Here is a 24,979-nt window from a genome sequence, read left to right as displayed (position 1 = left end):
TGTAGGTGTGGCTGGACCTGTCTGGACAGATTGACCCCCCTTTTGTCCAGAAGGGCCTGAGGACAGATCCCACTGCAAGTGAACAGCTGTCTTCATCTGCCCAGAGGAGAAAAAAAAATACCTGGTGCAAAGCACAGATTGTCCTTCTGTTGGAAGTCAGACAGGCTGGCTGAGATCTGAAGCTTTCAACTTGCTTTTGTGTTTTGATTAAACAAAAATCAAAGGATCAGACATGGATGCTTAAATTAGGGAGAGGAATGAGGCTGAATTTAAAGACATCAAGGTGAAGAAAAAGAATGCCATGTTAGGATAAACTCAAGGGGAGCAGAAGAGCAAGGCATGCAAAATGAAGACTTTGGCAAAAGTACATGGGAGGACTGAACAACCTCTGGGATACAGAGTTGATAAAGTGAGTGTCTTCAGCCCACGAGGCTGACATTGTTCAAGAGAGATGATGGAAATAACACACTAAAAAATGGCATATATATCAACTTGGCCTAATCTTAATTATTATACTTGTACACAAATGTTTAAATTGTGTGAACTTTAATGGAATAAGACCCAAATTTACTAACACAAAACAAGAAGAAAACACCTGAAAGTGAGAATATTGTATGCATGCTAACACTTCTTCATGCATTTATGTGTGTCACATGATCTTGCTGCTCAACCTATAATCTGTCTTATTAATTTGTCTTTTTTTAGAAAAAAAAGGATTGATTTTGAGTTGATCTTCATTTAAGTATAACTCGCCATGTGTCAAGAAAACATATAATGACGTGTCCATTTAGTTCATGTGCTGTCACGACATTCCTGCTCTTTATGCAGCACTACTTTCTAACTTTGACAATTCACACACAACGAGGTGCAGATCATTTTGACAGGCTTGTTTATGTGGCAGTAACGAGGGGAGTTGGGTGTTGTATAGATTAGAAGTCACCTTCAAGATGAAACTTATTCTTCAGACAGCATCAGACTTCTTTGGCCGAGGATTTGAAGTTGTCGTGCACTCCGCCGATCAGTTTAGTCCTTTCAGAGAAATTCCTCAGATAAGATAAGAAACTGCTTAAGCTGAGGCAAAAATAGGAAAGAGAGAGGGGTGGAGAGAGAGGTGAGATAGAGTGGAAAAGTGGTGAAATCAATTCTACTGCTTAAACCCTAAATCTGTCACAATCACATCTCTATTAAAATACAAATACAGCTACAAAGAAATGCTTTTGATACAATTTAACATCATGTCTTTTATTTCGCCCACTCACTCTGATGTCTGTCTCTAAGATTTCAGACACCAGCCAGGAGAAACTGTCAGATGAAAACACTCAGACGCGGTTCAAGTGGGTCAGGAAGTCCAGCGTGGCTGCAAGATGCAAAGGTAACACAGTGGGTTTATCAGCTGTACTCATAGTGTAGTTCACTGCTGCGTGCACCTCTTGTGCCGCCCGTGGTGGGGAGCTACCGTATGTGAGGTTAGACTGAAGAGAGTTTCACTCAGCACACAGAGCATCACGATGAATTCAATAGTTAAAGTACCGACAGCAGCATCAAATATAAAAAGCACACATTACCTTATCCTGATGATTAAACATTGGCTAATTAGGCTTCTGCACGCTCACACACACACATACATGCACATACAGTAATCCTGCATTGTGGGGAGATCAGGGGATCGTCATGTCAGCAGAGTTTTTAAAAGCTTAACTCGATGGCCAAGAGAGCAAGAGCATTTTGATATTTTTATAGCTGTAATCTGTCCTCGACGGATTGAGATTGAGATTCCAGGGTTGTGTTGGTCGACCAGTGATGTGAATGCGTGCTTATCTGTCTGTGTGTGCGTGTGGAGCTGTGTAATATACGTGTGTGGCATAGAGGCAGCAGCTGTATTAGAGACAGATTCTTCTCTTCTTGTTTTTTTTCTTCTCCGCTGACTTTGTCCATGTTTGAGTTCATATGAGTTTTTGCATAAATCTCCTTGAATCACACTGCCGGCTGCCACAAGCCTGGACAGCTGTGCTCTAAAGATCATCTAGTCATGGATGCTTAATCTTTGCTTTCAGATTAAATCGGTCTGCCTCCATCCTGCCAGCTCAGTTTGTTTGTGTGGCAGATATTTCCACACGTTGGTTTTTCCACAGCAGAGGAAATGCTTTGGTACCTGTGGTGACAAAGGAGAGCATGCAACGGCCTTAGTGAAGGAAGTTCTTTACCCATTTTACAAAACATGTGATAGATCATCTTTGTTGGTCAGATTGGATTCATGATTTATTTGCAAGTGCAGGTACATCTGAGTATCTGAGGGGCTGCTTTTATTGAGTTTGAGTAGAAATATGACACAGTCAATGACATACAGAGAAACTGTCATGATATTTGTGCACACGCTCCCAGATATGGAACCACTGACTGAAAATACATACATTTTGCATGATAGTGGGTCTTTGCCTGTGACAGTATGTACAATATCTAAACATGAGTAATTACATTTCATTCACTTTTTTTAACAAGACTAAGAGTGTACAGCTTTAATCATGTTGCACGAAAGATTTGCTTCGTGTTTAGACTGACCACGCCATATACCTTGAGCAGGTATAATGCATGCCATGTTCATTATGATAGTTTAGTGTGTTAGCATTTTCAATTTAGCATTAAAGACAAAGATACAACTGAGGTTGATGTGAATGTCATTAGTTTTTTGAGGTTTTTGGTCATGAACCGAGCACATTTTTTAAATTTGACCCGACTGTGCAAAGGAGAGGAAAAGCGAGAGTTACAGTTCACCCTGAAGCGGGCACGAATGTCTGTACCAAATTTCATGATGGTAATCTACCCAATAGATGTCGAGACATTTCACTCAAAACACAGAAGTCAGCCTCATGATGGCGCTAGAGGGAAGGTCAGGGGATCACCTATGACATTAGGATTCATCCCTAGGAGCCATGCATGTCTGTATAAAACTGTACGTCAATCCATCAAATAAAAGGTGAGAAATTTCAGTCTGGATCAAAGTGCCGACCATCTGACAGACATTAGCATCCATAGAGCCTGCTGCTACCATGGCTAGAAATGGCAAAACACAGAATGGAAAGTTACTGTGAAATGTTTGCTTATTTAATGGAAAAGTCTGCGTGTGTCATCGCCCATGCAATGACAGTAGAAAAGAGAGAACACTGTTAGGAGAAGCTGATGAAGGAGGTGTGAAGAGCAAGGGGAGAGGGAGCAAAAGGGGAGGGGAGAGAAGTGAGAGGAGGTGGGGCTGGGAAGCAGATGCTAGCACAGCAATGCAGCATGTCAGCTACCACCCCCTCCCTCATCACAGCCCCTCCCATTCCCTGCCCCTCTGTCGCTCCCTCACTCACAGTACTTTTGGTCCCTCTCATAATCTTTGCCCACTGTTTGATCACATAGAGCGGCTCGAGAGTGGAGGAGAGCGCTGCCTCTCTGGGTTTTCCACAGCCCTTCTTCAAATCATGGGATTGGAACAGCGTTTTTTCATCCCGAGGGTTTCTACTCAGACTTGGACTATGACTGAGGAGCTCTCTGTACACTTTCCCTCCCACCTCCTCATGGTGGTATTACTGCAGTAATAGTGTGTGTGTGCGTGTGTGTGCATGTTCTTATGTGTGTGTCTGATCAGCATGATGCCCGCCTCTGATAGTCTTGAGTGTAGCAGCAGGAGTGGATCATCATGAGAGGGGGTCACCACCAGAGAGGGTGTGGGTGTCAGCACCTGTTCAGAAAACTGCTCAGCAAATGTGGCTGCTGCTTTGTGCGAGTTAGAGGTACGTAGCTGCTCTTCACTGTGGAGTTAAGTTTTTACTGATGATATAGGTACATTAGGTTGCTTCTAAAGTTACTGCAAACAGATGTTTTTGTTGTTTGTACACAGTACTTTGTAATGGTAGGAGATGCACTTGGTTACTTTCTCATGTATATCAAAGCCAAGTTAGTTTCTTTAAGTCATAGTAAGATCTGATGAACCCCCTCATATACATTTTTCTTGCTTCATCTTTATTAATTTTATTATGTTTTTCATCCATTCACTTTCCAGGGTCATTGTGCCTGTAATACTAAGAGGGCAGCAGCCTTAGATATTCAGAAAACTAATGATGTCACTGTTTTGACAAAATCTTCCTACTGTTTGTCCTTTATGTTCACAGCATGAGAAAAGGTGTGAGAACAAAAGCGATTATTCACTTTTACAGGATTAGAAATGATGACATGATACAAAACATGAAGGAAGATTGTGTGTGTTTGGAGATAAGACTATTTAAAGGAATACTTCAGGAAGTATAGGATGACATACCAGTGTTAAATGTTGCCTACATTCCGAAATGTAGAAACGTATGAATACACTCAGTATTGGCTGAAACATTGTTTTTGCTTGTCAACCATTGCTACTAGATGTGGCTCCTCCCACACTATCTACACACCCCTTAGCAAAATCTTCATCTTCATCATGATCTCTAACTGCATCACTGACAACAATCCATGACATGAAATTTGAATTTTAGCCATTAATGTTGCTTCCTGCTGTAGCACCACTCTTTAAAAGTCACTAAAGCATTTTAGCTGGAAAGCAAAAGATAACTTAGCTAAGCTAAGTTAGCCAGCTCGCATAACGTACTAGATTTTTTTTTTTTTGCCATTATAAGAAAAGACATATTAAATCAAACAAAACTACAAAATTTAGTAATAGTTATTGATGTTTTCATTTACATTTTGTACTAATCTGTCCTTTTACTTTTTACTACTGTTTGTCAGTTTTAGGTTCCATACTGTACGTGGCAGTTGGCAAAAACAAAACAAAACAACAACAACAACAACAACAGTGTCTGGATTTATGTAATATAAACTTTAGATGTGAGGCACTGAAAGCATTGCATTAGTGAAGACCTTCCTGTTTTCTGTGTTTGCTCCTCAGTAGGGTTTTGTACTGTTCCCATGTGAGATGCATTTTTGACTGCTGTTCTGTGATTTTCTTAATCTTTACCCTGACAGTACTGTGACCCTGCTTCAGAGCAAAGGCAGCTGTACACACACACACACACACACACACACACACACACACACACACACAGACCAACAGCACATGCACAGACACACAAAAAACATCCCATTACTGCCCGACCCTTTTAAATCCTCTATTGTTCAAATGGCGAGTGATTACAGAACAGCTCCTCTCTGAGCTGCACTGCTCCGACAGACCCTGCAAATACATGTGTAAAACGTAAAAAACATAAACAGCCTGGTCTTGAGATACCTTGCTTTTGAACATCTCTGACACATGTGTTTGGGAGACATGGCCTGTGTGATGTGATGTCAGCACTGCTGTTAAAGGTGTTTTTTTCCCCTCTGACTGTAAAAATACCTGTCTGTGAGTCAGTGGATGATTTTGCTTTGTGTTTATTGAAAAGCCCAGCAGTCACAGTCAGGATTGCACACGCTCTCCTTTTTTCATCTAATCTGTCTATGTTTCTATTCTGAGGTTGCAGAATAGACATGCTTTTGCAGGAGGGAGTTTTCTTTCATTTTCAAATGTTCTTAAGTGCTTTGGGTCTTTCTCCTCTGTTTTTGTACCGTTCTGATCTCCTTCTACCTCCCCTAAAGATTTCCTCCTTCAAACTTGTAACTCATTGAGTGTTTCATTTCATTTGGCACAATGTCCAACAGCTATTTATAAAGGCAGAGAAACACCTCCAGATGAAGTATGTTTGGGAAATTGCTTGGAAATCTACTTAAAAGTCCTGCCAACAGTCTCACTGTCTCATTACATATATATCACTTTGGCTCAGAAAGTGCCATGACTAACAGTCCATTAGCCCACCATTGTGTGTGAGGTCATCACTGCCAGTATGTGAAGACATAAACATGATGATTAACAAGCACAAAAGTGTTTAGTACCACAGATCTCCTACATATACAGTGGCCTGTCTGTAGGCTCAGTCATTTTTCACTTTTGTGCTTTTGGTGGTTTTGCCGGAATTTTTTGCTGAACCGCAGGACCGCCTGATGTTCATTTGAACTTGATTTGCAGACTCAGTCTCCTCTTAGGCAAGGCAAGCGTATCTGCAGCGCAAAGGCAATTCAAAGTGCTTTACCTTCTGAGTAATTTAAGATGCTATAATCAATATTTTTCTATCAACAATAGCTTAAATGGCTACTTGTATGCGAAAGGTTTGTCTGTCATGACGAACCTGCAAAGAAATATCACCCAACTCTGCAGCTCCCTTCTCCTCTACAGAGCTTTTTAGCAAATCTTTTATCTTCTGGAAGTTTGGTCAAGCTCTGTGGTGCAAAGTACTGTGACTAAATGGTGCTTCTTCATGTATAGTTTGGACTCTGGGAACTATTAGCAGGCCACTACCTGATGCCAGTGCAAAGACCTGTGAACCTGGTGTGTTGAGTTTATGTATGTCACTCCTTCCCCTCAACATAAACTCAGACCTTCAGTCAGAGGAGCGGTTCTGAGCAGCAGACACAAACTATGAGGGAAGACCACAGTGTACAAGTGACGGGCCGCATCAGCAGCCTGCTGTGCCGTGGGAACAAGGACTGGGTGGCGTGAGCAGTAAATGTCCTGCCACACTGTATAAACTGTATCTGGGTCAGCTGTCAACATGCAGGATGTAATTGCATGTGATGAGAAGAGATATTAATCATAATCATTCCTGTCATAGTTCACAAGTGTTGAACTAATAATGGCTCAGGTCACAGATGCTAAGACGAAGTGAACAAAAGACAGGCATGAATGACACTTTTAGAGATGTCTGTGCACGTATGGCAACATACTGGAGATGAAAAATACATGCTCAAATGACAGATGTACCTCGGTGTGATATTACTTCATCCTTGTGATGCAGCAGTGGTAGCTGGCCAGCGGATTGCAGGTAGTGTTAGCAGTAGCAAAATCCGTTGGAAGCAGCAGTATTTTAAAGTAAATGACATGAAAGACTGGGGTGGATGGAGGTGCTTTTTCATTAAGTGCAGGCCAGTGACTGACAAGCAGCTGTTAGCAGCAGCAGCAGCATTTGATTTGATACGGGATAGATAGACACTGTGTGGAGCTGATGCACAGGGAGATCAGCTGATCAGATCCTGGTTTAACCTTGACCTCCATGCTACATTTTTTCATGTGGCCAGCCCTTTTCCTGACACTTTTAAAAGTGAGAGCAACTGTGATGTAACATTTCATACCTGCATGATAAAAGCCCCCCTCTCATTTTAGGAATGAAACCATTCATTAGTTTAATGTGGAGCAAAGAAGACGACACATTTACATCTGTGTGCATTTTTAATTTTATTAATCTGTCACTCTCCTGGATTAATAAACTGTGCATGAACCTTGCTTAAGAGTGAGCGCATGCCGACGACATGAAAGTGGCTGATTTGTGGCGGTGTGGAGTATTTTCCTTGGCCGTTTTCCAACAGGAAGTGAAGGAGGCCTTTTTTGGCCACAAATGACTGGTTTCAATTGCAGTAATAATGATTTCATCCATCAGCATGTACAGAATACGAAGCACCAACGGTAATCAGATCCCATATACAGGCAAATAAAGGCCTGGCATGCAACATTTGTAAAGCTTTAGTCATGCTTACACTTGCTGAAGTGTCATCATACTGTTTGAAGCGCCGCAACAGCATCTCAATAATTCCTGCTGTTGCTGACCATGACCATTTATGGGGTTTAGTGGGGGTAGATGTAATTAACTATCTCCCAACCATCTGCTGTAAGAGAGAGAGAGAGACATAGAGAGACATTAAGAGAGAGAGAGAGAGAGAGAGAGAGAGAGAGAGAGAGAGAGAGAGAGAGAGAGAGAGACTTTCATAATGTAAAGTAGGTCATGGAAGCAGCACTCTCTCCCATCACAGGCACATAAGCACAAATGCAGTTTATACTTGTCTTCTCATGTTATAAGAATTAAATAGTTGAACTTTTGTGGATGAATTTTGTACCGTATTTGTAAATGCACAACCCTGCTTTTAACAATATAATAAAACCAAATCTAAGTCTTGATTTTCATCCAAAAGAAGCATTCAGGTGGTTAATACCCTTACTGCATCCGCCCAGATGGTACTAATGACATGTTATAGCAGATCACATCATAACGTCTGTTAATGATAGACAATGTTTTACTCAAACAAAGTGACCCTGAAATTTAAAATTACACTATGGTGAAAGGTTTTTGAATCTCTCCACACCTGGATGTGTAAGACAGGTGTGTCAGAGGTCAACTCCTGCACACACACACATTCACAGCCTTTAGTAAATTAATTATATGAATAAAGAGTGAGGAAGTGTCGTCTGTCAAGTAGAGAAGTAGGAAATTACAAAATAAAATAAAAAGTCATCTGTCTTAAATAAAATTGAGCCAGATGACTTTCGTGTTCCACGCTAACTAACGGCTTACTGTGAAAGGCTCCACACTTGTCTAGATGACTATGCTGTGTAATTTTAAAATCATCAGTGGATGTGACTTCAACTGTAGTGACTTATGCTGCTTCAGTAAAAGTCTACAGTAGAAAAAAGGTAAATTACTGACATTACAAATACTCAAAAACTACCCAGTTTACTCAATTTCCGTAACAAATTTGTTTATATTCTTGCATCTAAGGCTGTTAGACTGTTGAGCCACAGCGTAGTTCAATATCCTGGTGATGTTTGAGCTGACAGAGGCTTAATGCAAAAGACAGGATTACAGTCGGAGAGACTGACCCTTCTATAATGTTTCAGTCCTATTATTTGCCCTCTCTTTGCATCAGAGCCTGGCTTAACCTGGAGTTTCATTCTGCATATTACATGTGGCCAACCCTTCCCCTGATAACACAATTTAATGTGTCATACCTGCATGTTAAAAGTTCTCTCTTTTATGTTTAGGAGTTGGCGTGCTGTCTGAGATGGTGAGCATGTCGGGAGAGTCAAACCCCTTCCAACCCTCATCCATCCATTAATCTATATGCAGTACTTGTGTTGCACATAAAACCACCTCCATGACTGACAAGTGACAGGAATTTTACTAGTCATTATTTTCATGGTCACAAGGTTCACACCAGAGCAAAATGTTTAACATTATTTGGATGTCCGCAATGCCTGCATGTGAGGATGGATTCACAGCATGCATGCTTGCAGGCACTGCTGACACTCCCTGCAGACCGGATGATGGTCCAGCTGTTGCTCTGTGTGAAAATTACACGTTACATAAGCGTCTCAAACAAACATGGCAAGCCGAGTCGCTCAGCTCAGCGGCGGTTTGGACGTCACAATGGCCATTACGTACCATTAAGGGTCAGTTCATAGAAAGTGTTGATGTATTTGTAGAAAACCCTGCGGTAAGGTGCACATTTTGTATCGTTTCAGCAGATGGCAAGGTGGTTGTTAGCGGTCCTGTATGATCTGACCTCACTAGATAAAAAACAAGGAGACCAGATGGCTGTCTCCGCTCAGGGTGAAGACAGTATGTGTGTCTATGTGGGCATCTGTAGATGTTTGCACCAACTGATTCTGTTTTCTATGTCCTTATTTGGGTGATGTGGTTGAGGTCAGAAAGTAATTTTTGGTGAGGCCATTATGACATATAATGGTTAATAAAGGTATGTTGTTGGGCTTTCATGCCTCTCCCGTGGTGTGTGGATGCTGGGGACAGTGCCTGCAGAATGGAAGACCACCATGGTTCCCGTTTTTAAAAAGGACCTTTTCACCTTTCTTAATCGATAGGATCTCAAGGCACACCAGATAATGTAGTTCTGTTGTCTTCATCAGACCGTGAGGTGGGTGGGCTCACCCTTAGAGATAGGGTAATGGATGGATGGATGTAGGCATGTTTGGTTTCTATTTACTATGTTGAGGTTGATATTTTTAGTTTTGGGTAAAATATCTCAACAATCGAACCAAATGCTGTAAAACTAACAACATTCCCATGAACCTCTTCAGCTCTTCATGTCTTTGGTGCTAGTTAGCGAACGTCGACGTGCTAACACACTAAACCAAGATGGTGGACATGGTAAAGATCATACCTGCTAAACATCAGCATGTTAGTGCTTCCATTGTAAGTGTCTTAGCTTTGCTTTTAGCTTAAAGCACTGGTAGTAGTGAGCCTCACAGAGCTGCTAGCACGGCTGGTTTCCCAGTGAACAGTGTCTTGCAGCTGCACCTCTTCTTCTTTCTCTCCTTCTCTCCATCAGTTATTTAATTTTTTTAAACTTTTAAATTCCACAATTTTCAGGGTACGTTTTTCTTCCTGTTGATTTCATAAACTGGCTGATTATTGTTGATTCATTTTGAAGATAAGCAAACCGTCCCAACAGTCCACAGGTTCAAACCTCCGCCAAGAACCACCAGACACACACACACACACACACACACACACACACACACACACACACACACACACACACACACACACAACACACAAACACTCCCTCTCTTTCTTGCCTACACGCACACACCCGACCCTCCTCCCTTCCCTCTTAATCATCCCATTATAGAAATGAGTCTGTGTTGTTCGCTGCATGAATGACGAACCGGGCGATGAATTAGTTTAATTACGGTCGAGCCTACTTTACATGTCTCGATTGTTTTGTAGGAGACTGAACTTTTGTCTGACACTCAGCTCGAGGTACCAGCATATTAACATGATGAATACACAGTGCATGTCTTTGAATAAAATCATCACAAATGATCATCACCATTGTTATGAACTCAGTATTTGTGTGTTTAGAGAAGGTTTTGCCAGTCCCCATGAAACAAAAGCAGGACTGAAATGGAGCAGGAGATAAAACACATTATTTAGTATTTTACTGTCAATATGGTGTGCTGTTTAATGGCAGTATCAGGCAGTTTTGGCAAATGACTGACCCACATTTCCCCCGGCTTCTTGAAAGCTTGTTATTATGATTACAGCTTACATAAATGTGCTGACAGGGAATGGTGGCTTCTGGGAAGAGTCCAAAACGACGAAATGGGGCCCCTGAAAGATTCCACTTTGCTGTGATCAGCAGAACAGAGTGAAATGTTAATGTTAGGGTGCTTGATTAAAACAGTGTGGTTCAAGATTAGGTACCAGTTTCCATAGTCGAGAGACTGAAAGCTGGAAACAAAATCCAGCTGTGTCGAAAAGGGTGTCAGTGTTGGTCCAGCCTGAGTTGCATAAAAAATGAGGGCAGACGTGATGGGTTCAGTTATGACTGACTTTAGGTCACACAATCCTCTGAGGACTGGAAAAAAATCATACTAGTTTGTATCTTTTAAATGGTTGATTCAGTAGACAGTGTTTAGTTAAAACAAGAGTCTTAGTTATGATCACATAGTTGAAAGTGTCTTAACCACGTGTCATTATGTTCCAGAACATTTTAATCAGGCACATATATTCATGTTTAAACAGAGAAGGTGTATTTACTCAAGTATGTTTGCATGTACTTAAGTGCAATGATGAGATAGTAAAATGAGTATTTCCATTTGATGCTTGTGTAGCTCTACAGCGTCTAAGAGGGAAATATTGCACTACATTTATTTGACACAGTTATGAGTTACTTTGCAAATTTGCTTTTTTGCTTTACAATTTGCTTTACACAAATTTGCTTTACAATTTGTAAGCATATAAGATATAATTTACTGTACAGGAAAATGCCACACAGTAGCAATTTTTAGTATCTACTGCAAATACAAGTTTAAAAATAGCTCCAGTCTAAAGAGCTACAAATAATGCATCAAAAAAGAATGCAATGACATACAAACATCTGTACAGGCCATTGGGCTGCACACTTCTGATACCTTGATATTAATGGTTTTACCTAAGTAAAGAATCTTAATGTTTATTTCATCACTAAACAACAAAGTAAAAATAAAATGATATATGTATGTGAAATATTCAGATTATAATTTGCACAGTATTTTTTCTGTAATTTTCTTGTGGTTGAGAGGTTGATGGTCCATTTTCCATCATATGATGTCCAGAGCTCTGAGGTCATAAGGTCCACCTCTCCGAATGCAAAATATAATTGTGTCAGCGCATCAAAAGCAAGACTTTCCATGTTGAGCGCTGCTTTATTTTAGCTGCTTCTACTCTCCAGCATTGTTTCTTATTCAGCTTAGTAAAAGTTCAGCACATACTTAGAACAGGACGGTTATGTAAATGGTGTGACCTTTGGTAGGAGTCACCACATTTTTGATTCAAATACATTTTCTTCTTTAGACAATGTTAAACAAATGCGTGCAGTCAAACTGCAGTATATAATTTCCACTTAAATTAGTTCTCTCAAGCAGCCCTTCCTCGTGAGAACAGATCTGTTTTTGTGTTTATAATGATTTAGGACCAGTAGGTATAGTAGCCGCAGCTACTAAAGTTACAGTTCGGGTTTAAAACAGGAAATTGAACAACATTTTTGTGCAGAAATCTGTCTGCAGCATCTGACCTACGAGGATGTACCCCACGATTAGCTGCTGTATGTTAACCCAATCCTTTTCCCTCTGTCTTTGCCTCTCAGCAGCAGAGTCGTACTCTGTGGCGGGCAGTGACGGTAGTATCCCCCCATCAGCAGGCTCTGTGCCCCACCAGGCCTCGGGCAGCTCCAGCCCCTGCTCGCACTCCTCGTCTGGAGGATCACGGCTCCCTGTCAGCGCCCTCAAGAAATGGCTCACCAATCCCGTCCGCAAGCTGAGCTCTGATGCCAGAGGAGGAGCGGGAAAAGTCGAGAAGCAGATGTGCAGGTCAGACAGGAGGCAGCCATCACTCCTTTCCCACAGTGAAAGACAGCCGAGGCCTCTGGAGCCACAAGACAACTACACCATCCTCCCCTCTGGAGGAGACCCGGTGAGACTAAGACACAGACATACAGGCTACGCTTATACCTCCTACATTTATAAACACATTTTATACTGTTGTCTGTTGCTGTGTTTGTGTTGTACAGGTGTGTACAGACAGACCGCTGAATCCAGCAGCTCCTACTCCTGCACAGCCGACCTGTCAGGGCCAGTTATCTGACCTGCTGCAAGGCAGAGACACACAGAGTCTAGTAATGTTTCTATTCTATTCTATATTTATTGTATTCTATTGTATTGCTCCCTTCTATTATGTTCTATAGAATTCTGTTGTATTCAGGTCTATAGGATTTTATTCTATTCTGTTTTGTGTGATTTGACTCTCTTCTCTGTCAGTCTATTCTGTTCTATGTTGTTCTGTTTGTTTATATTCTATTCTGTTTTGCTCTATTGTTTTCTTTTACCGTGCTGTTTTATTCTGTTTGATACTACGTTCTGTTCCATCCGTCTCTATGCTTTGTCCAACCCACTTTAGATGAAACCACATAAACCTCGACAGCTGCGTTCCTGCGGAAACGCACTCAAGTGGTTGCCGTGAAATGTGACAGCTCTAGTAGCTTGATAAACAGTGATCTGGGTCACTGAATTTGATTAATTTACTGTATATCAGACCACAAATGAGACTGAATTAGCTAGCGAGTGAGCTATTTCCAAACTGTATATTCAGTGGGTGTCTGGTGTTGAGTAATAAATTTACTAGTACTAAACTCTTCACTGCCCTCACAGTTATTTTAAATCTGTCAGTGGAGGCTGTTTCATCATCAGACCCTTAGGTAATGCAGGCGTCCTGATTATAAATGATGTATAAATTATGGAAACACATGCACTTAAATGTCGAGTCAACCCAAACCCACACTAAAACGATGAATTGCAAACATGCGCATGTCCCTCTACATCCTGTTCAGTTGTGTTAGCACACATCATTTGACTTCCACCAATTGTGTCGAATGAATAGCACAGATTTTCACATTTTGTTCCGTATTTTGTGTGTGTGTTCACACACAAACACACACAAGCACATACGAGGACTCTCTGGTAACCCGACAGTATGGAGTGGAATCAATGCTGTGGGTTTTTCTAGACAGCATCTGGAAGTAATCAGTGAACCAAGCAGCGTAACAGGCTGAAACACGGTCAGGGCTGGGGGTGAGGAGTGTACTGACGTGACACTCAAGAGCTCGAGCAATACGAGCTAATTAGTGAAGAGGAACTCCAGGGCCGCCGGCTGCACATTAACATAAATACTGCTGTTGGATGTGCACTGATGAAGGAACGCCTGACAGCATGAACCTGTCGCTCTCACTGTCCTTCGTTCTTGGCTGTGGATCAGTCTAGCTCCTGGTTAGCAGTTAATTTTAGAAGACACAGACTAAACTCTGTAGCACACGGGCAATCACTTCCACCTGCTCACTGCTCTGTGATCGCAGCAACACTGATACACCTGAGTCAGCCCTCACACTAGATCTAAGACAAAATATCTACAACCATTGCCATAACCATGGCACAGCAAAATTAGAAGAAGCAAGGCCCAGAGGCAAGGTGAGAAACGTCCCTGTGGATGTTGGACAGTACATCATAGTACTCATAGTCGAGCTACACAAGCTTATATAAGAGATAAGGAGAATGTTTAAAGGGTTGAAATAGTCATTTCCTCTGTAAAATGCATTGTTCTGCTTGATTAATGACCATCCTCACTTTCAGTCTCTCTCAGTCCAATGGCCCCCATGTGGGACAATATGATTTCATGGACACCTGTGGCTTTATGTTTACTTTGGCTTCTCGTCTCTTTCTTCTTATCCTGCCTGCGTCAGTATAAATAGAAGGCATGATGTCTTTAAATGAGTTTAACATGTTGGGAATATGCTTAAGCACTTAAAGATTAATACCACTCTCACATCTGTACCATAAATATAAAACTAGACCTAGTGGCCAGTTATCTTTGCAGAGCTGTCTGCCAGCACCTCTGAAGCTCAGTAATTTACACGTTACATCTTTTTTGTACAAAAACCAAAGTATGAACAAGGAGTAATGTGATGTGATGGGAGTATTTTTTGGCTGGGATCAGTAACTCTCTGGAGATGTCATTTTTTCGACAAGTTAAACAAACACAAAGTATTGTGTTAATTACTGAGCTTCAGAGGTGATAGGTAGATTTTTTTGGGGGGGGTTGGACAGATCCCAGCTATCCCATGCTAAGCTAAACTAATTGGATGCTGGCTCCAACCCCACCGACATGAGAATGGTATCGATCTTCTCATCTAACTCTCTTCATAAAAGCAAATTATCTTATTTCCCCAAATATCGAACTATTCCTCGAACCTTCTCATGGATTTTAGAGGAGCTAATGGTACTAACGGTAACTTCTAGCTGAGGAGACATTACTGTAAGTGAGGAGGAAACATTTAGAGCAACAAGCCCAGCAGTTTTAATGGCTGCTGACTCGTGGATCAGAACCAGAGTGAAGATGGCCTCAGATGTTTTTCATATTCTGCTGGGTGAGGATGTGAACAGTCTGCTCAGAGAGTGAGCGAGCAAAAAAAAAAAAAAAAGAGAAAATGAACTTGCAGTGCATATTTGACCTAAAAAATGACTCCACAGAAGGATTATCATCTAGTGCATCGAGGCAGAGAACAAAATGTAGTGAGCCTGCAGTATGTCAAGAGTATTACGGTCAAATTCACATTAGATTACACTTCTTTTAGGTGAGGAGTGATATTCGTTATATAACATCTCTCCATGTCCTGGTCAGTTCCCCCGACCTTCATTATCTGACTTGACAAATGGTACAAATGTTGCTCGTTATTCACCGTCATCTGTCAGGCCTGATTCTGCTTTTCCCAAATTTCTCTGCTCTACAGTCTCCTCGGCAACAGGGAGAGACATTAAAAAGTGATTATTTCTCTCTGGTTACTTCGGATTTGAGGTTGGCATGATTTTCCAAAAGGGATCAGTAAAATTGCCTGACTGATGTTTTTCCCGGGAATAGGACCCTCTCATCTTTATATGCTTCTCCAGATGTGTGCTGGCTGGGTCAGGGGATGCTGCAGATGAAGCTTAATGACTTAAGTTTGTGTGGTTGATGGCAGGAGTCTGACATCACTCTGCACCATAGTGTTTGGAAGAAGTACTCAGATCCTTTACTGAAGTAAAAGTACAAATACAACTATTAAAGGATAATCCATTGCATTTAAATTCCTACTTAAAGTGCAGACATTTTATTAGCGAGATGTACTTAATGTATTAAAAGTAAAAGTACTCATTCTGGCTGAAAATGATCCCTGTGACTGATATATTATTTTCTAAGTAGCGTTTTAGTGTTGAAGCTAGTGAAGGTTTAGTGGTTCCCATTTATCTTGTTCCACAGGGTCACAAAATATATCTGAGGGGTCATGAGATAAATGGTAGATGGCTGCGTTTATCCATTGGGAGCAATTTGGGGCTCAGTGTCTGGTCTAAGGACACTTTGACAACTGACTGTAGACACCAACCCTGTGATTAGTGGACTGCCCGCTCGACCTCTGGAGCCACAGCAGCCCTGCTGTGATGATTAACAGGAGAGGAAAGAAAAAAGTGTTCCATCACATTTATATGTGCTCATCTTTTAGACTTTTTTTTATTTTTTTTTCCAAATTTTGTTTTTTTGTGGAATGGAGGATAATTTTACCTTATATTTTTTTAAGATTATTATGTTTTTTGATTTCAAATCTTAATCTGGAAATAGAAATGCTCAGGTGAAGCACCTCCAAATGATAGTTCAGCACAGTACGTGAGTAACTGTACTTTCTCTGAGCTTCACAGCTCGACAGACTTGCTGTCTGTCGCCTCTTACATAACATGTTCCAGTGATGCTTAACAAAAGCTGCACTGTCTTCTTTGTGCGTTTTAGAGTCAAAGATCCAGCATCAACACTCTCCAAGGAGAAGATGGCTGCACGATGACGGATGACTCAGGCAGCCAGTGGTCTGCTACAGTGGACAGTGAAGAGGAAAGAAACACTGCCTTAGAGAAGAGCATGTAGGTGTTCACCTCTGCATTAAAGGAGAAGACTGATGTTTTGGAAACTATGCTTGTCTGCTTTCTTTGCATGAAGTTATATGAGAAGATTGACACCACTTTCATGCATATATACTAAACATGTAGCAGTTTGTTAGCTTAGCTTAGCATAGAGACTGGAAACGAGGGAAAAAATTTGCCTGGCTCTGTCCGAAGGTAACAAAATCTGCCTGCCAGTGCCTGTTTCCAGTCTTAATGCTAAGCTAAGCTAAAAGTCTCCTGGCTGTGGCTTCATATACGGACATGAGACCGGTATCAACGTTCTCAACTAACGCTCAGCAGAAACACAAATTAGTGTATTTCCAAAAATGTTGCACTTTAACATGTAAAATTAAAAATAAAAAACAAAATCATTATTTATTCTCTCAGATATGTGCTGACGGAGCTGATAGACACAGAAAGGCTGTATGTGGAAGACCTTGGACTCATTGTGCAGGTGTGTCTCTCTTCCAGCCTTTAGATAATCTCCTCATGACATTTGTACAAGACATAACTGAGATTCCTTCATCGACATTATTCTGCAACATTCATGTCTTTAACTGAGAGAAACATTTGTCTTTTCCATCTGGAACCCTCCACTGATGTGATTAATCACATGTGTGTGTGTGGGTGCGGGTGCAGGGCTACATGGCCACCATGGCCAATCAGGGAGTTCCAGAGGACATGAAAGGGAAGGACAGGATTGTTTTTGGAAACATCCACCAGATCTACGACTGGCATAAGGAGTGAGTCAGAGACGTTTCTTCTGTCTTTTCTTCCCCTCGGTTCCTCTGAATTTCAGCTGTCTCGTACAGTGTGCACTTATTTCTTCTGAGCTCCTTATGTTTCATGATGGTTCAGCTGGTGTCATGTCCCCTGTGGCTGTTTGTTTCCTGCCTGTGTGTGAGTGTGTGCGTGCGTGTGTTTGGCTGGATGACTGTTCCTGCCTGACCTTCTCCGCTTCGTGTCACACAGTTATTTCCTGGGAGAGCTGGAGAAATGTGTGGGTGATCCAGACAGCCTGGCCCAGCTCTTCATCAAACATGTGAGTCTGCAGATCAGTGAGTAACAAGCGTGGATGAGAAGTTTCTTGTTTTTTTGCCCATCTCTCTGCATGTTTTCAGTTTAGCTGAAGGTTGCAGCCGTCTCATAGATCAGACCTCCGACTGTGCATAAAGCCTTGGCCCCCTGCCCTCCAGATGTGTCTTGATCTTGCAGATCAGTCGTCTGCAGGTGCAGAGTAAACGCTCTGCTAATCATTCTGACTAAAGAGCTCTCAAAGCTCACAATCAGCGTTAAAGATGCTCCGTAGAGACCACGCTGTGTGCAAAAATGTGCTGGAATTAGAAATGTCAGAGCTCTATAAAAAGTGTTCAGCGGCACCTTGAAGTTTTTCATATGCAGTTGTTTTACACTCAGCACTGAACTATTTAATGTCCAAGTCAAAACAGATCTGTGCAAATGGATCCAGAGGAAGTACAAACATAAAACACAGAACTGAAAGACACAGAATCAGTGACGCTAAAAGAGTAAAGCATGAAAAACTGGGCGTGAATACTTTTTCTTGGCACTGCACATATCAGTGTCAGCATCTAGTCTTGTTACAGCTGAAAAATAAACTACTGGAGAAAAATATTTAGATTTGGTACAGATTTTCCAGCTCGGCCTCTCTACCCGCTTCACTCAGTGCAGTGTAGCATGCCTAATGAAGCCACGGCAAATTAAACCATTCTTTCTCAGCCACTGGAACTATTTAATGAGGAAAAGGTCCTGCACTGATTTAACAATACTTCCCCCAAAAGAAACCTCTTGAGAGGAATGGGAACACAATAAAAGTGAGAGGGAACTGAGAACTGGAGCAGAAGCTTAATTCTTTCTCATCACGCTGACCCTCACACACAGATTATTTGGAATAACTGTCACATGAGCTCTCTCTCTCTCTCTCTCTCTCTCTCTCTCTCTCTCTCTCTCTCTCTCTCTCATTTCCAGGAACGGCGTCTTCACATGTATGTGGTTTACTGTCAGAACAAACCCAAATCAGAGCACATTGTCTCTGAGTACATTGAGACCTACTTTGAGGTGAGGAAGCTTTTACAGTCAATTTCACTGGAGCTCCTCAAAGACTCTTTTCTGTTTACTTTCAAACACGTTCTCTCTTTTTTTTGGCTCCTGACAGGATCTCAGGCAGCAGTTGGGTCACAGGCTGCAGCTCAACGATCTGCTCATCAAACCTGTTCAGAGGATCATGAAGTATCAGCTACTGCTGAAGGTTTGCTGCTTAGCCTGATTGTGCATCTGCATGCCTGGAACTGTTACACGTTAATACTGATTTTACATTATTTGAATTACAACGTTAAAAGTAGGATCAGTGTCTGCAAGGTAAACTGCAGTCAAAGGTCTTCCCAGGACCCCTGAGGAACACCGGTGTGCAGTCAACACACATTTGTCTTATTTTTAATCATTTAGCTACTATAATAAAGGATTTTTAACTGTTGTACCTTCGTGATGCAGTTTGCTTTGACTGATCAAAACTCTAAATAACCTCTCTCTGACTGCCAACACCAGGACTTCCTAAAGTACTACAGCAAGGCAGGACGGGATGCTGAAGAGCTGCGGGTATGAGCTCATTATGGAATATGAATACATACACACTCAGTGGCCAGTTTATTAGAAACAGGTGCTTCTCATGTTTTGTCCAGCCCATTTATATTAATGAGGGTAGACTAAATAGCAGAAACACCTGCTAGTATAAGGCAAGACGGTTCAACAGTACCACAGACTTCATACTCTACATTTTTAGCTAGCAGTGCCTAATAAACTGAGTCAAAATTTTGTTTTCTCATACCAATTCTCCTCCATCCAATTTCTTCCATCAGAGGGCGGTGGAGGTGATGTGTTTCGTGCCAAAACGCTGTAATGATATGATGAATGTGGGCCGGCTCCAGGGTTTTGAGGTGAGATATGGATTTTTTTTCTTTTGTCTGCAACAGATGAAACACATGTCAAGTGTTGCTTATAGTCCGTGACAATGTTCACACACTGTTTCAGGGGAAAATCACAGCTCAGGGGAAACTGCTCCAACAGGATACCTTCTCTGTCAGCGAGCAGGAAAGCGGCCTCCTGTCCAGAGCCAAGGAGAGGCGGGTCTTCCTGTTTGAGCAGCTGGTCATCTTCAGTGAGCCAATTGATAAGAAAAAAGGCTTCTCTTTGCCAGGGTACACCTTTAAAAACAGCATCAAGGTGCGAGTAAAGCTTTGATTTAAGATAACATCTTTGCTTCAGTGTTTTTTCTGAATGTTTACCAAGTCTCCTGTGTGCTCCAGGTCAGCTGTTTGGGCGTGGAAGAGCACTCTGAGGAGGATCCATGCTGCCTGGTCCTGACCTCCCGTGGGACCGACGGCAGCGTGACACGCTTCATCATGCAGGCATCTTCTCCGGAAATCCAGCAAGCTTGGCTCGATGATGTGGTCCAGATCTTAGAGACTCAGAGGAACTTCCTTAATGGTACCAGAGTTCATTGTTTCCTCAGTGAAACTAGACATTTAAGAGTTTGATGCATTTAATAAATGTGACATCTCTTCCTGCCCACTGCAGCCCTTCAGTCTCCAATAGAGTACCAACGCATGGAAAGCAAATCAAACAGCCTGGGCAGGAACATGAAGTCTCCAACTGCGTCAGCATCTGGCCTGCGACCTCACTCCTCTGCATCAATGGACCGACGTCACAAGCCCTGCCTGCTGACTTACAACACCTCCCTGCCCTCTCTGCATCCACCGCAGCACAGCCCGGCCTCGAAGGTGGTGAGTGTACAGCAACGCTCCCTCTCACAATAGTGTGCATTCATACATTTTTCCCCGTCTGACATCCTCTTTCTTTGATTTCTCTCTAAAGTTTTCTAATCCCTGTGCTGCGACACCGCGAGTGGCTCACCCTCCACTCTCCTCCCACCAGCAGCTCAGTTTGTGCACAGAGGTGAGACCTGGCTGTGGGACATCCAATGGCCTGCCACCCTGCAGCCAGCACAGTGTGCAGGTCAGTCTTACTTCATACAGTGGTTAGATTTTATTTAAATATACCCATTCGGTGCTTTGAGTAACACAAACAAGTTCTATACTATTGGGGTAAGCTAGAAAATCATGGCCCTTGGGAGGCTCACACCATGAAGAAAGGGTCGGGAAGTTCTGCAACCATGCAAGTCATTGATTCATTTTAGCAGTATTTGCAGTAAAAGTATCACAGGTGACAATGTTATTTTTGAGGAAAGCTTGATCTATTCATTTTCATGTTGAAGCAGGAGCCAGCTGCTTCATGCTCTAGTCAAGTGAATTTTATTTACAGTAGAGCCCAGCATCACTGACCACATTTGCCTCAGAGGGCTTTTTTAACGAGTAAGTAACTAAAACCATCAAGGTCATTATGAAAAGTACAGTTTTTGAGACTGTTTGGAGTAAAAGTCTCACAAAATGTGAATACTAAGTTAAACTGTAACAGAACGGCACTGAGTAAATATAAGTTTTCACTTTCCTCATCTGTCTCATTCAGTGGTGCAGCTTTGAGATTTTGGGTTAGGATCATTGTGCACCTTCTATTTACTCTGTTAAGTGTTTCTTGTGCACAGTACAAATACATTTGCTGGTTTTATATAGGACAGATCAGATCGGTGGAGCTGTTATCTCTGCGTCAGCAGCCTGAGGCCGCTTGTTGTCATGATCACTGATGATGAGGGGAAATGACTCTTTGGTTGCCTTTGTCAGATATCCTGTTGTTGTTTCTACGTAGATTTACAAATTTGGTCGACCTAATCTGTTGCCAGTGTCATTCAGTCATCCAGTCTATGGAAAAACCCACTGACCTCCTGTTTTATCTTCTTCACTCAGACTTCCACGTAGCGGAGGAAATGGTTTGATCACAGTGCTCTTACTCGACGTGCTTATCTGGCTCAAGTCCACAAAGTCGCTCTCGTCCTCTTGTTCTCCCTCTTTGTGTTTTCGGATCAACAGTGTTTCCGTCCTGTTTTAGGTGCAGGATTTCAGAGAGGTTTCCCATGTTCCTACATGTTTTTTTGTTCTATGGTGCTTATCCCTCAGGGAGAAGAGCCTTTGTCAGACTTTTCATAGTAAACATCTGTTTGTGATCAACAGTGTTTTTATGTTTTTATTCTAACAGCTCCCTCGTCTTATTCCTTTAAAAGTAAAATCTCAGCTTTTGACATTGTTGTGACTTACACATTCTTTTAAAGCTAAACTAATCAGTATTTTTACCTTAGGAATTGATCAAATGGCTAGGTGTAATGTGGTGGGGGTCGCTCATACTGACAAACCGTCAAAGAATTATCATTTCACACAGTTTTCCTCTGTGGATCTTTTTGGTCTTTTGTGGCCCACAACTTTTTTGTTTTGCTTCATTCTCACTGCTCTCATCAGCCTAGTTTCAGGCAGGCGGCTGTTTTCAGGGCATAAACCTCTGAAGACCCATTTTACACCACCTGCTCATTACTGCAGACAGACACAGTTAGCGACTAAAGAAGCCGCTAAGAAGTCAGAAGTTTCCCTCAGAAGTTGGTGGAGACCAAAAGCAGAGCTAAAAGAGAGTGAATATTGGACTTTTTATTGGATGGTCAGAATCACGACTCCAAATAAATGATAATGTTGCTCCATATCTGCTTGATGTGGAAATGAGCTGTTATATGTTATGTTATCTGTAATCGCTCTGTGATGATATGTCACGGTTCCAAACTGGATTGAAGTGTTGGTAACATGAAGTATGCTTCTTTCTACTCTTCGGAGTTTCACATTTAAAGCACATGAGTACACAAAACATTTAATTGGTTGTTTTTTCCCTCTCAGGGTGTGACTGCCAGAGTCCAGGTGACCGGATTAAGTGAGGGTGGGAGTTACTCAGCACATCGACCAAACAACTTGGATCAGCTCAAAGAGAGCGAGCAGTAATGACCTGCGAGGACAGATAAACTCACTTTACCGTGTGGAGCAGGAGCGTCTGGACTGAGTGGGAGCTCTGTCGGCATTGTTTGTTTCACTCCTGTACAGAAGTCATCGAGGTCTCAGTGTTTCCGTCTTCACGTGTTGTCCTAAATTTCCTTCAAATATCGCTATGGTTTAGGCTAATCTGGATTTGAGTTTGTGTAATCATATTGCTTTGACTGGGTTCGTGTGTGTGTACACTCTGCATGTACACACATGTCCACAGACGGTGATAACAGATGAAATGTGTGAGGAAATGGTTTTGAAGCACCACAGAAGCTGTTCGTCATATTGTATATGTATAAATTTCTTACTTCTTCCACTGAAAATTCCTTGATGGATATTTTTGTAATGCATAATATTTTCATAAGGGACCAATTCCACTGTATTCCCCCTGAGAAGTGGGACTTCAGCTCCCTTTGCGCACTCATACTCTGTGTCCCCAAATAACCGCATCCTTGAAATCACTGAGAGACTGTAGATTGCAGCTTCACTGTGGGAGCTGAATCCATACGACTCGTGTTTGTCTGTGCGTTCCCTGCACTTTAGCAAATAGCTGTCTTTTCCCTTTGGTGGGCTATTTTAACTCTGCCATTGTTAAACTGTTATCTGAACTAAACACATTTGCAAACTCACACAAAGCATGCGTCCTAATCGAGCCGAAAGAGGAAAAAGGGAACAAAGATAAAACAGAGGTGCTCATCTGTCGCTGTCATATTGAATGTAAATAATCTCATGTGGGATCATATCAGTAAAACTCTTTGACTTGTGGTGTCCTGATACACACACACTGAATTAAAGAGAAATGCTGTTCAGATATTTGTCATCATCATTTTTCTAAAGAAACCCTTTTTTTTTTCAGAGCTACTATATGTTGCAACATAAAACATTTCCTCACGTCTCCCAGTCAGGAACGGATGAGAAAACAGGCCCCTGAGCACAGACATGTAAAAAGACCCCAAAACTTCCTACATAGTAGGTCCAAGACACCCTGCCACAAAGAGACCACAGCGTTTTGTGACAACAGCCTTTTTTGTCTGTGTAGTCATTGTGCATCTGTTTATAGTAAATTTGTGTTTCTTGGTAGTTTTTTTTGTCTTTTTGTAGTTGTTTTCTGCATCTTTTTGGTATCTTTGCACTCATTTAGTGACTTTATGGTACTTTTGCATCTCTTTGTCACTGCTGTGCGTCTCAGTGGTCATTGTGTGTCTCTTTGTAGTCATTTTGTGTCTCTTTGTAGTCGTTCAATTAGTTGAACAACAAGTAATGCTGAAAGTCACTTAAAACAGAGGCTCTGGCTCTGGGGTCCCCAGGTCCCTTGGGCCCCTGGGCCTTTCCCCAGTGGGCCCACTCAGTAATCCATCCATGTTCCCATTGTACTGTAAATATAAATGTCACGTGAAAACATGTTCTTTTGAGGATATGAAGTCTACAGTGACGCAGTTACTACATGTTCATTTTTAGCATGGAGCAGTCTCACAAGCCACTGCAGGAAACCACAAAAATGTCTGCCTCAGTGAAAAATTTGAAACAAATGGATTCTTCTTGAACCACTGCTCCATGATGCTTCAGTGAGAAGATTGAACCCTGCAGATCAGTTTTCTCTCAGTTAATCTCTGTCCTATGAGTCCATTTTCTTTCCATAATCTGTCAGGGGCCTCTGTTAGCACCCATCTCATCTTATTTCATGCCAACTGCTTTTATATAGTAGATTTCTGAAATGTGTGTATTCATATGCAGAAAACAGGTATGAGTGGCTTGGTTATAGTTTTTTTTTTTTTTTTTTTTTTCAAGACTATTTCAAAAAAATTCTAGAAAATCACAGGCAAATCAGGCCGTTGCACTGGATCAGTTCAGAACAGAAAATCAAACTGTTGGTATGCAGCGCCCTCTCGTGTACAGTTTGAAGCCACTTGGCTGCTGTTCTGCGTCATGACAGACATGCTTTTTAAAAAGGCCTGCAGCACTTCACGTGAGACTTGCTGGAATCTCTTATCTTCCCTGCAACACACAGAGCATTGAACTTCTTTGTTTGTGCCAACAGCACATATACCTAACAGTAAATAATTAACTTTAGCTGCTTTAAGTTGCTTCTTTGTCTCCTCGTTCCTTGAAACAGATTTATATTGAATGCATTTAAGTATAGTTTGGTATTAGA

General features: G+C 41.8%; 1 protein-coding gene across 4 annotated transcripts; it reads left to right on the top strand.

Annotated features, from left to right (window-relative positions):
- Window positions 1–1,248: 1,248 nt before the first annotated feature.
- On the top strand, window positions 1,249–23,638 carry arhgef25b (Rho guanine nucleotide exchange factor (GEF) 25b). 4 transcript variants are annotated; one of them, XM_076757173.1, is made up of 16 exons: window positions 1,249–1,372; window positions 12,478–12,800; window positions 12,898–13,002; window positions 16,695–16,822; window positions 17,231–17,297; window positions 17,483–17,586; window positions 17,816–17,885; window positions 18,830–18,919; window positions 19,017–19,109; window positions 19,406–19,456; window positions 19,717–19,794; window positions 19,889–20,080; window positions 20,164–20,344; window positions 20,435–20,637; window positions 20,732–20,872; window positions 22,687–23,638. In XM_076757173.1, the coding sequence occupies exons 1-16, from the start codon at window positions 1,264–1,266 to the stop codon at window positions 22,786–22,788; spliced, it is 2,037 nt and encodes a 678-aa protein (XP_076613288.1). In that variant the 5' UTR covers window positions 1,249–1,263; the 3' UTR covers window positions 22,789–23,638. The 4 variants fall into 4 exon arrangements, with proteins under 4 accessions (XP_076613288.1, XP_076613287.1, XP_076613291.1 ...); XM_076757172.1 differs by having other exon boundaries at window positions 20,435–20,640; XM_076757176.1 differs by lacking the exon at window positions 1,249–1,372 and adding an exon at window positions 3,377–3,773 and having other exon boundaries at window positions 20,435–20,640.
- The last annotated feature ends 1,341 nt before the right edge of the window (window positions 23,639–24,979 follow it).

This window comes from Chaetodon auriga, chromosome 2 (assembly GCF_051107435.1).
Source record: "Chaetodon auriga isolate fChaAug3 chromosome 2, fChaAug3.hap1, whole genome shotgun sequence".
Lineage (NCBI taxonomy): Eukaryota > Metazoa > Chordata > Actinopteri > Chaetodontiformes > Chaetodontidae > Chaetodon > Chaetodon auriga.
The sequence above is the reverse complement of the archived record's forward strand: the minus strand, read 5'-3'. Positions and strand labels throughout refer to the sequence as shown.